The sequence below is a fragment of the Camelus dromedarius genome, chromosome 7 (assembly GCF_036321535.1).
Source record: "Camelus dromedarius isolate mCamDro1 chromosome 7, mCamDro1.pat, whole genome shotgun sequence".
Taxonomy (NCBI): Eukaryota; Metazoa; Chordata; class Mammalia; order Artiodactyla; family Camelidae; genus Camelus; species Camelus dromedarius.
The window spans coordinates 43,272,059-43,283,696 of NC_087442.1; the positions used below are offsets into that span (position 1 = coordinate 43,272,059).

The window sequence follows — 11,638 nt, forward strand, 5'->3', positions numbered from 1 at the left end:
CCTCTTGGGTAGGGACTGCAGGGGACAGTGATGACTGCTGAAAGTTGCCCTTGGTAGAAGGACCCCACCTTATGCTCAGTCCAAGGTTGTCAGAAGTGGCCTCCTCCCTCCTTCTTTTGCACATCAAGTTGCCTTCTCCATACCTGCCCATACTCCAAAGCTTAAACACTCCCTCATTCTCAAAGGAGGGCTCAAGGAACTCTTCTCTTTGTGTTATCCTTTCACCACCATCCCCACCGCACAATAAAGTAACTGGAAACAGTGGATAAGACCATTATAGACAAACGCTTTGAAGCACTTCACCAAGATGTTAGTCAGTCCTGTCACACAATGAAGTACTTCCCCAAAGGAGTATGGCTCCTTCTGCCCTTTCCTCTTCATCACCTCTTAGCTGGGTGAAATCTTGTCCCTTATGTAGAAATACTCCCTTCGGTTTTATTGAACCTGATACAGACCATTAGAGTGGCGGTGAATGATGGGGGTTGAGGGGAGGACTGCATCTGGTTTAACCAGCTTTAACTTCAGGGAATGAAAAACTGAGACTTGGGTCCTGTAGAAACCCAAACTCAGGATCCAAGGGCCTGGAGCAGTCTGGGTCTCAGGCAAGCTCAATGGGCTGATATGTGTGCTTGGAACAGAGCTGACTCCTCACTCCCCCATGGTTACACAAACAATCCAGAAAGCCCCTTCCCAGCCCACCTGGCTAAGCCGGCACTGGACCTGTGGCTGGATCCCACAGACCCAGCCAGCCCTGCTCTGTTCTGCTCCCAGCTCAGGCCCATGGGGACGTCTCTTCCTGTGGGTGACAAACGAGTCTGTTTGCTCTCAGTGACATCAAATTACTTTGCACCAGCCAAGGGTCCCATGTCCCGACATAACCCCACATTAGGTCCTAGAAATGTAAAGAAATATGGCCTTTTAAAAAGTGACTGAGAGCAGGTAATTGCTAGCAGGCTCGCGGGTTTCTCCCAAGTAGGGCTCACGACCTATGCTGGGGCAGCCGATACCAGCCAGAAGTCCTTGCGTGGGCTCTCTGCGGGCAGAAGATCACACTCACATTTGACTCTGGACTCCAGTTGGTTTCTCAAAGCTCAGATTATTTTGGGGCAGTTAAAGAAATCACAGGGAGACTTGCAGCCTAAGCGTCCCCTCCTTACCCATGGGGAGAGGAGGGAGCAGCCAAGTTTCTTCAGAGAACAGGCTTCTGCAGAGAATGGGCTTCTGCAGAGCTTTAAAAACACAGGCCTGCCTTGAACTGCCATGGCTTGACTTTTTGGTGGGAATTATGGGCTCCTTTTTTTGAGTTTTTGCCCTCCCATCTCTCCTTTCCTCTTTGTCTCCCAGCTTTTCTGTAATACCTCTCTTCTCCCTCTCCCTCTGAATCTTCTCACTTCTGCAGTCTCCACCCTGACCCTGATCCAAACCCTAACCCCCATGGTGAACTCCATCCTAGAGTCAGGAGACCCTTGAAGGAGCTACCCAGAGCCCCAGCAGGGATTGATCTTGCTGATGTCCCACGGGCTGCATGGGAGAGATGTCAGGGGCTTCTGCTGGATATATTTGGAGTTGTCAGAAAGTTATATAAAATTTGTGCACGTAATTTCTCCTTTAGTTTAATTTTGTTTTCATCCCTAATAGTTTAACCAAATAGCTCTTTTCTAATATGGTGAGCAGCTATTTTTGTGTTTATTATTAGTGTAAAAGCATCCCAGGGTAAAAGTGTCCCAGATATTTAACAATTCCTCAAAAAAAATTAATTAAGGAGCCATAAACAATCCAAATGCAAAATAAACCAACACTCTGCTACAGAAAGGGTGACCAACATCCACTAGGACAAATGGGATTAGAATCTATTAAGGAGCTGACTGGTGTTGGATTTGTCAGATTCGGCAGTTTGCTCTTTTCCATTTTTTTTTTTTTTTTTGCCTTTTTGCTTTCTAAAATTGCCAAGGCTTTTTAGCTAAATCACACTTCAGAGGAGGAGCATGATCATTGTCAATTAGACCACTGAATTAAAATAAGACAAAACAAACCAAAACACCTTTATTAATTCCTTTTGAAAACATTTTGCTGCTGAGATTTTTAAAAATACACGGAATTGAATTTCTTCTTGAAAACTGTGATTATTGCAATCATTTATCAATCCAGAGCAAACATTCCCTTCCTAGATTAATCATTAGAAGTCTCTTTTTTGATCCCTACAAGGGGAGGAGGTGTGTTGAACTGGGAGGTGGTTATTTGTCCAATAAGAAGGGACTATATGTCAATTTAGGACATGGAAAGGACTGAAGCATGGTTTTAATCTCTCCCCCAATTCCTGATGTAGCTGTAGAAATCTTCAATTAAAGGATGACAGACTCATGGAAGAAGGAACATAAGTCTCACTCATAGAGATGTATTTTTGATGAAGAAGAGACATATGAAATTTCAGACAAGATGCCCTACATTCTACACTCCTTTTTTGTCCAGATTTCTTTTGGGTGGACCCTCAGTTTTTTTTCTAGATTGTAATTGGAACAATTCAAGTTCAAACACACTGACCTCTTACCCTCAGACATAGGAAGGGTTCCTTTTATTGAGCAATTTTTCTCAACCTTGAAATTAATCTTCAAAATCCTATGTTGGAAGTGGAATGATGTGATGTCTGGGGTTTACTTTAAAATACTCCAGAAAAAAAAAAAAAGAGTCGAAGTGGATAATGAAACATGAAAGACAAAATGATAATGGTGGTTGAAACTAGGGGTTGGGTACATAGGGGTTCATTGTACTTTCGTGTGTTTTTGGGAAATTCCATAATGAAAAGAATTTTTAAAAACAAATATTGTGTTAGGCAAAGGTGGAAAAATTATCCCTGCCAGGGGGCTCAAATAAAAATGTAGTCCATTGGGTAGCACCTGGAGTTACCCTTTTAATCTTCCTTTTTCAATAACGGAAAACGATCTTGCTCCCTTTTTCATTTCTCCGGAATCAGCCGGCCATCCCCAGGCTTTCTTTCCAGCAAGCTCCCTTTCCCAACCCATAAACTGAGCATCCAAACCCGAGGTTGGGGGCTGATTAATGGAGCTTCCGTACTCAGCTCCTCTGACTAGAGTGTAAATACCCATAAAAACTAATATCAAAAGTTTTTATTGAGCTGCTTCGTTTCCTCGAGCGTTAGGCCGAGCGGGGCCAGAGCAGCGGGACAAAGGAGAGGCGGCTGCACCACGAGCAACGTCGGCGCCCTGAGCGGCTCAGCGCCGGTCTCCAGAGCCAGCCAGAGTTTCAGGGGAGAACATCCGAGCCAGGTAAATGCCAGTCGGGGGCTCGCCTTCCACTGGGGACAGGTGTATTTGCAAAACCGCGGGGGAGGGAATGGTGAGTGGTTGGAAAAATCAGCAAGGGTAGGGAGACGCCAGCCACCCCGAAATATGTCACCGGACTGGTCCAACAGGGTAAACTATTTTTCCTCAGGACTTGGTATGATGCCTGTATTTCACCCACAGGACGTTGAATGTCCGCGTTCACTGGGTGTGCGTGCGCGTTTGATGTGTGAATCTCTGTGTGTGTATCAGGGTACAAACACCGTTATGACTACGGCATATAACGTGCGGGTAAAAGTCTATTCACACTTCTGTGTTTTCTGTTCTGGGTTCCCCTTCCTCGTGGCTACGGTGGTGAGTTCCCTTAGTTGCCCTATGCGTTAAGAATTTGCAAACCGGGTCAGGGACATGGGAGTCTTTGGAGAGAGACAGACACACGCGGGCCCAGGCCGCGTGGCCGCATGCCTGCCTGCACCGGTTTCTCGGCGAGAAACCCGGGAACTCCGCGGGGCCAGGCTTACGTCCAAGCCCCCTATCTCCTTCAAAGGCTCGAATGTCTTCAGTGTGTTTATTGACATAATGAATCCACAGCTCAGAGCTGGTTTCCTGTTTTGATGCGGGCATGAGCATCAAGCTAGGATTGGGGTGGAAACCGGCAGATGGGACTCTTTTCGGGCTGCGGCTGGGACGGACAGCGTCGGGACAGAGACCTCTCGCCTCTTCCACGCCGCAGCCTCCCGATATTCTTCAGTCGTCCTGCGCATTCCCAGAGCCCTGGCGGAGTGACGGGGAGCTCACTCCCTGGCTGGCATGGGCCCCGCAGTTCACGGGACAAGCTGGTACCCGCGCCGGCCCCTTGAGGAAGACAGAAGGCGCTTCCCCCTTCCGCTGAGCACTTTTCCGAGTTCCCTCTGCTTCTAACTCAGGCTCCTGTCCTTTAAGCGGAGGCTGAGTTTCCAGGTCCAGTCAAGAGTAGAGCTGCAGCGGCACCGTCGGGGCAGGCAGCACTCCCCTCACCATCATCACTGCCACCGCCACTAGTGGAATCACACAGGCCTCCCTGAGCCCGAGGGCGGCTGGTCTCAGAGCGGGAACGCGCCTCTCACTCCAAGCTTGCGCCAACCCTGCGGGGTCTGGGCGCCAGTGGCACTGTGCAGAAGGGATTGCTCCTCAAGGGAGCTGGGAACTTGGGCTAGTTGTTCTAAAAAGTGGGGTGGGGGGGAAGGCACCCTTCTCCCTGCTCAGGGACTTTTGGGAGAAATACTGCAGGCCAGTGCTGGAAGGGAGGGTCCTGTCTGAGGCTCTGTGCACTCTGGCCTTGAAGGCCTGGTACTGGGAGGAACCCACCAGGCAAAGGGAGAACTGCTCCTCCAAACTTGCTCTCCTTAAAATCCACAGGACGAGGGGATCTTTCAAGGCAAACTGGGGTCTTCATGGATCTTCCTGGACCTTCCACATCTTCCCATTTTCACTATATTAGCCTTTGGTCACCATAGTGCCAAGTGACTCCCCACAGTCCCAAACTGTCCCTACAGCCTTGGGCCTTGTGCTGCCTCATTAATGCTTCACAAAAACAAAACAAAACAAAACAAAAACAAAAAACAAAAACTAGAATGAAAGCTTGAGCAAGTGACTCAGGATGCAACATTTTTCTGCGTGGTGGCCAGCTTTGGCCCAGGTTTCTTCAGAACCTACCCTTTCTCTTTAAGAAAAAGAGTACAGCTTCCACCTTGGTCGGGAAACTCCAAAAGCCCACCATGAACAAAGCAGTCCCTCGCTTGTATTTTTCCCAAATGGTCTGGTTGACTGCAGATTCAGAAGTGCTATCCTGTTTGGGTGTTTTTCCCTTTCTCTTTCTCTTTTAGCTCCTCAGCCATTTTCTCCCTTTGTATCTTTCTTCCTTCACCATTATCTCTGAGCCTCCAACTCTCTGCAGTGGGAGAGAGAGGGTTAAGATGTTCTGCAAATGCAGCTCGTAAAGCTGCTTGGATACATTAGAAACACATGAATATCCTGAAATACAAAGTGTCTTTAAAACCAACGGAGGAATGTTTATCCTAATGCTGGATGGATGCAGAGAAATAGTGCCAGCAAGCAGTGCTGACAGCCTCCTCCGAGTTAAAGTGAGAGCAGGTAAATTTCATTTGCTAGTGAAAATCAAACTCGATTAAAACATGGTTTCCCTTTATCCTTTCTCTTCCAGTCCTGGGAATCCAGAGCCCCATGGCCCAGGCTGGCAGAGTCTCCCATCCACACCCCCCACCCAAAAAAAAAAAAAACCCAGCCAGGGTGTCTTTCTTCAGTGAGAAGCTCCAAAGCAACCAAAGCCACTTGGCGCATCCTAGCCTGCCCTAGGAAGTCAGAAGCCATGCCTACCAAGGGGCTGGCAAGAGAAAAGGTCTGGCAGCTCCTGGAACAAAAGCTGCTGCCCTCCGAATCTTGCTCCTGCTGCTCACTCAGAGCTCCTCCAAAAGGCCAGGCAAATCCCACCTTCACCCCTGCCACCATCTTGCTCAAGAGCCACTGCTGCCCGCAGATCCCAATTGGTGCCTGGGCTTCCCCAGCCTAGCCTACAAAGGGTCTGAGGATAAAATTATCATTGCCAGGATTCAAGCTGAGGCATCTCCCTCCAACTCCATAGGCATTTCTGAGTCTGGTCGAGAAAAAAGTAGAGGCGCAGGTCAGGCCCAACTAGCTGGACAGTCAACTGAGTCTTGACCTTGCTATTGGGAAAAGAGGAGGAGCTCTGGGAGCATCTGTGCTTGCTTCTTAGAGCACAGTCCAGTTTTTCACTGCCTTTGACATTTCTTTTTCCATAGCAAGCAGGTTGGTGGCTGCCTGAGGGGCTAAGAGGCTAAGAAACAATATTGGGAATCTATAACACATCCCTCAGGTCCCTCAGCAATAGACAAGAAGGGGAGAGGGGTTTTCTTCAAAGTAAGGAGAAATTCTAGAAACTGAGACCCAAAATTATTCATGGAGTTCATTCAAATTCTATAAACCATCCCCACTGGTTGGTGGCTACAACTCAATATCCAATATCTAACAGGACCTGCAGACTTTCAAAAACAGTTAAGGCATACCAGGACACCATTGACTTGTCTGGTAGAAAAATCATTTCATATATATTGAGACCCAAGACAAGAAGGAAACAAGCAGGCTACCACCTTCTAAGTAATCACATCTCAAGAGTTTTTAAAAGTTGGTAGATATGGGGAACTAAGAAAATATCCAGATAACTTGATCAGTGAAGATCCACCACAAAGCTCAATAAATACTTCAGGCCTGAAGCCCTTCCTTAGCGGAGTCGCCAACCTTAGGAAGCAAAGTCTCATTTGAGATGCAACCCAAAGCCTCCCCCCAACTCAGTGCCATGCCGTCCCTTCCAGACAAACCTGCTTGGAGCTCCTCAGCAGACAATCCTGTCTCACCATTTTTGGTGAGGGGGGACCCAGTCGACTTTGGCAGTCTGTGGAGCTGAGGGCCCTTCCTCTGCATGCCGGGTTCAGTCTCTGGTGAAGTGGGGAGAGGGAGGGAGGAATGTGGAGCTGGCCTTGGACGCGGCATGCACCGGCAGCCTCACCACGGCCAGAGGTGAACTGGCACGGGCGCCGGCTGGTGGGGGCTCCCCGAGCTGCGTTTTCGTTTTTCTGAGTCTGGCTGGAAAACAGAAGAAGCACAAAGCCAGGGCCAAGAGCAGGGCGGAGGCAGAGAAGAAGAGTCTGTAAACACTGCCCCCAAAACTCCACAAAGGCAGGAAAAAAAATGCTGGGTAGCCAAACAGAGGCAGAAACGGGAGGAATTCTAAAGGAAAAAGGAATCAAGAGGGAGGGGAGGCAGGCAGTGGGCCTTTCAAAGCTGCCTTGGTCTCCAAGCTTGCATGGCAGTTCTCACGCTGGCTAGACTGCAACTTTCAACTTGACCTTGGCCTCCAGCGGTGTCTGACCTGTATGTAAAACAGCCCTTAAGTCCTCAGGAACTGGGGCCTCAAGCCCTACCCTGTCTCTTTGTCATCATGGGTTTTACAATGCCACTTGGAGGAAGGAAGGGGGAGTGAATGGGCCGGAAAGTAACACAAAAATCAAGTCCCTACAGAGGCTGGTTCTTTAGTCAGCAAATGGCCAGTCAGGGAGTAGGCAAACTGGGGGCAAATCAGTATTTACCCGGAGCTACTAAAAAGGCAGTAGGGAAAGGGGACACTTGATATGTATATTGGTGGGGGTCATAGAAGGTTTTATTGGGCAACACTTACGTTCATCTCAGCAAACCAAGGGATGAAGGTAGATAAAAGCCAGAGCCCAGCCTTGTTGTCCCGAACACTTTGGGAAGACCAGGAAACTTAGCAGACTGGGGTGGGGTGAGGGTTGGGGTAGGGGCTGGGGATATTCCCAGTGCCCTGAGCTTAGGGCTGAGTCTGCAAGCTGAGACAGGAGGGTAGATCCAACCCTAGCTGCTCACCAGTCTGCCTAGGATGGGAGTTCAGCACTCTTCCCAACCCTGATGTTCCTGTGGAATGCACCCACTTTCACTTTGAATGCATGTTCCCTTTCTGGGCATCTGACCAGCTCACAGCATTCACAATTGAAGATGAAAATCTGTGGCCCCAAAGCAACAGGACCCCCAGAATCCCTCACCAAAACATGGCGGCTGCTTGGCTCTTCCAAAAACAACACCCCACCATGCTCTGAGGAAAAGATCGCATTTCCCAGGCACAGAGGTAAAACTTCTCGGCTAGTTCTTGGACAGAGGAGGACCGGGCACCCTCCGCAGGCTGGAGACAGTGCTTTCCCCAATCCTACTTGGGGTAAAGGGGGAGGCATGAAGTGGCCCCAAAGAGTCCCTTTCTCCTGTCCCAAAACAGAGTGAAATAGAGAGTGCCCAGGGGCCTGGAGAGTCAGCTCCTGACCAGGCTCTGTGAAGGCTCATTAAACTCCAGAAGGGGGCTTGAGCCCCAGCCCAGCATCCAGCTGGGGCCTGTTCCTCTTAAACTCCTTCGAAGACAGGCCAGCCTGGCTGGAGATGTGGGAGCGCTGAAGAACGGTGCACAAAGATCACTCTCTCCATTGCAAAGTCTCTGGAGGAGGAAGGGTTGTTACTAGGACAAAGTGAGGAACAGTCTGTATACAGAAATGTGTGTGATCATAGTACACTTGAATGTGTGCGTGTGTATGTTCGTAAGGGTGTGATGGGTCGTTCTGAGCCTATGGGCCTAAGTGCGAGTGTATAAGATTGCCCACTAACACTGTGGACAGAGATGAGGAGGGAGCTCCTAAATGCAGTCCAAGCTTTCAGTGAGATGTCCTGGGACCCATGAGCCAGAAGCATCCGCAAGCACCCAGCCACTGTTCCCCTGGAAAGAGCCAAATCGCGACGCTGTCGAAGCAGAAAGCGCAAGTGTCCCTACTGGAATCTTGCTGCAGAAAGAGGTGCCGATACCTGGAAAGAAAGCAACGCCGGAGGCCCCAAGAAACACCCAGCCTGGTTTACGCCTCCCTACTTTCCCATCCCCAGCCTTCCGCAGATTTACCTGACCTGTCCCCACCGCCACAGGTCGCAACCCAACGTCGCACCCCGTCCCCTCCCCGCTTTACGCTGCTCTGGGCCCCACTGGGACAGGGGAAGGAAAGGGGAACTGTGAGGAGGTCGCCCTTCCCTCCCCGCCCCGCCCGCCCCGTCCTCCGCCCCACCCGCATCCCCGCCTCTCCCCTGGGTGAATGGTGCGCGGCCTCGCGGCAGGCGCTGGCGCTGGGGACGACGCGGGCGGCGGTGGGGACCACGGGTGCACGGAGCAGAGCCGGGGTTGGAGCCGCCCGCTTTGCATACGCCGTGGGCGGAGCGGGGGGGGGGGCGGGCCAATGGGCGGCCGCCTGGCGCGACCCCGCGGGGCGCGATCCGCCCCCCTCGCTCGGGCCCCGGCCCCGCGCCGCGCGCTCTTCACTTCTTGGGGGCTTTTTAAAACAGCGCCACTGGGGTCTTCTCCATGCGGCTCGTGCTATGACAGCCTCCGTGCTCCTCCACCCCCGCTGGATCGAGCCCACCGTCATGTTTCTCTACGACAACGGCGGCGGCCTGGTGGCCGACGAGCTCAACAAGAACATGGAAGGGGCGGCGGCGGCGGCGGCGGCGGCGGCAGCGGCGGCAGCGGCCGGAGCCGGGGGCGGGGGCTTCCCCCACCCGGCGGCTGCGGCCGCGGGGGGCAACTTTTCTGTGGCGGCGGCGGCCGCGGCGGCCGCGGCGGCCGCGGCCAACCAGTGCCGCAACCTGATGGCGCACCCGGCGCCTCTGGCCCCCGGTGCCGCGGCCGCCTACAGCAGTGCGCCCGGGGAGGCGCCCCCGTCGGCCGCCGCCGCCGCCGCCGCCGCCGCCGCCGCTGCAGCAGCGGCAGCCGCGGCTTCGTCCTCGGGAGGGCCTGGCCCGGCGGGCCCAGCGGGCGCTGAGGCCGCCAAGCAGTGCAGTCCCTGCTCAGCGGCGGCGCAGAGCTCGTCGGGGCCCGCAGCGCTGCCCTATGGCTATTTCGGCAGCGGCTACTACCCATGCGCTCGCATGGGCCCGCACCCCAACGCTATCAAGTCGTGCGCGCAGCCCGCCTCGGCCGCCGCCGCCGCCGCCTTCGCGGACAAGTACATGGACACCGCCGGGCCCGCAGCGGAGGAGTTCAGCTCCCGCGCTAAGGAGTTCGCCTTCTACCACCAGGGCTACGCGCCCGGGCCTTACCACCACCATCAGCCCGTGCCTGGCTACCTGGATATGCCGGTGGTGCCGGGCCTCGGGGGCCCCGGCGAGTCGCGCCACGAGCCCCTGGGTCTTCCCATGGAAAGCTACCAGCCCTGGGCGCTGCCCAATGGTTGGAACGGCCAAATGTACTGCCCCAAAGAGCAGGCGCAGCCTCCCCACCTCTGGAAGTCCACTCTGCCCGGTAAATGGCGCCCTCTTCTCAGCCCCGGTCCTCCGGTTCTGCTCCAGCTTCTCCTCCGCTCGCTCCTGGGTCACCCTCGTGCCCCTCTGCTCTCTCCCTGGCCTGTCCTAGTGGTGCTGCACCTCTGGTAGCCCGATCCCGGGTGGCTGGCGCTGCCCGCACTGCCCTTGAGTTGGGCTGGTTCCTCGCTCTCCCTGGGTGAGGGATGGCTGGGAAGAAGCTTGTGGGGACCCCGCTAGCTTCCTTCTCTCTCTACACTCCGCCCTCCCCAGGCCTTGACATCGACTTAAGGATGGGAAATTGACCTGGAAATAGTTTACCAAATTGCCTGTATTCGTTCACTCAAAAAATTCCTTCATTGTAGAAGCTTCAAGTGTTGGGGCTTTGAGAATACAGAGAGGAACCAGGCATAGAAGTGTCCCCTGAGCCTGGTGCTAAGATTTGGGCCGTTGAGCCAGGATATCAAGCGAATCCCGCTGCTGTGAGGGGCAGAATGGCCTGGGCTAGGGTGGTCATTGGAGCCCTGGGCGATTTCATTTCAATGCAGAGCCAACCACCCTCCCTGCTGACCCTCTAGGTCTTGGCAGAAAGACTAGATTGTACAGCGCGTGGCAAAGGGCATCGGGCACTGCAAGGCAGTGGCTCTGATAAAGCTGTCGCCTGTGTCCTGGCCTGGATCTTATCCCTCTGTAACTTGTCTTCTTCCCTATCTTCCAGACGTGGTCTCTCATCCCTCAGACGCCAGCTCCTACAGGCGAGGGAGAAAGAAGCGCGTCCCTTACACCAAGGTGCAATTAAAAGAACTCGAACGGGAATACGCTACAAACAAATTCATCACCAAGGACAAACGGAGGCGGATATCAGCCACTACGAATCTCTCCGAGCGGCAGGTTACAATCTGGTTCCAGAACAGGAGGGTCAAAGAGAAAAAAGTTATCAACAAACTGAAGACCACTAGTTAATGGATTAAAAGTGGAGTTAGAGGGCAACTTGAAGAAATGCTTCAGAACTCGTTGCTTTGCCCAGATAATGATTATAATGCTAATAATAATTGAAGAACGGGAAAGAGAAAGAGAGAGACACTGGCGTTTTGCTTTCCTAAGGGGGATCTTTCTCCTTGTGGAATCTACAACTGTTTAAAAACTTTACTCTGAGATATGGTTAAAAAAAAAAACAAAAACCTGCCAGTTCTCCCGCCAACCCCACCAGACCGTTAAATGACAAACTCTAGAGTAAATCGTCAACCCCCATATACGCCAATTTCAGATAAGTTACGCATGTACTGAAATCTTGTAAGTATTTATGTGACCGTTATATTTTAGGACACTATGTTATATGATAATAATCCGAAAGTTGGTTACAAATCCAAGAGGCTGTTGTAAACATCTGCTTGTCCTTGGGTCACCATTCCCTTTGCATGTTA

The 11,638-nt window shown here is 52.3% G+C and overlaps 1 protein-coding gene across 1 annotated transcript; it reads left to right on the plus strand.

The window, feature by feature from the left end:
• The first annotated feature begins 9,293 nt into the window (after window positions 1-9,293).
• HOXA13 (homeobox A13) lies at window positions 9,294-11,273 on the plus strand. The gene is made up of 2 exons (XM_064487786.1): window positions 9,294-10,215; window positions 10,933-11,273. The coding sequence occupies exons 1-2, from the start codon at window positions 9,294-9,296 to the stop codon at window positions 11,175-11,177; spliced, it is 1,167 nt and encodes a 388-aa protein (XP_064343856.1). The 3' UTR covers window positions 11,178-11,273.
• The last annotated feature ends 365 nt before the right edge of the window (window positions 11,274-11,638 follow it).

Bases quoted from the DNA above. Each gene is read 5' to 3' on its own strand.
- HOXA13 (XM_064487786.1), top strand. From the start codon at position 9,294: ATGACAGCCTCCGTGCTCCTCCACCCCCGCTGGATCGAGCCCACCGTC. The intron at 10,216-10,932 runs GTAAATGGCGCC...CCTATCTTCCAG, and splicing joins CTGGAAGTCCACTCTGCCCG to ACGTGGTCTCTCATCCCTCA.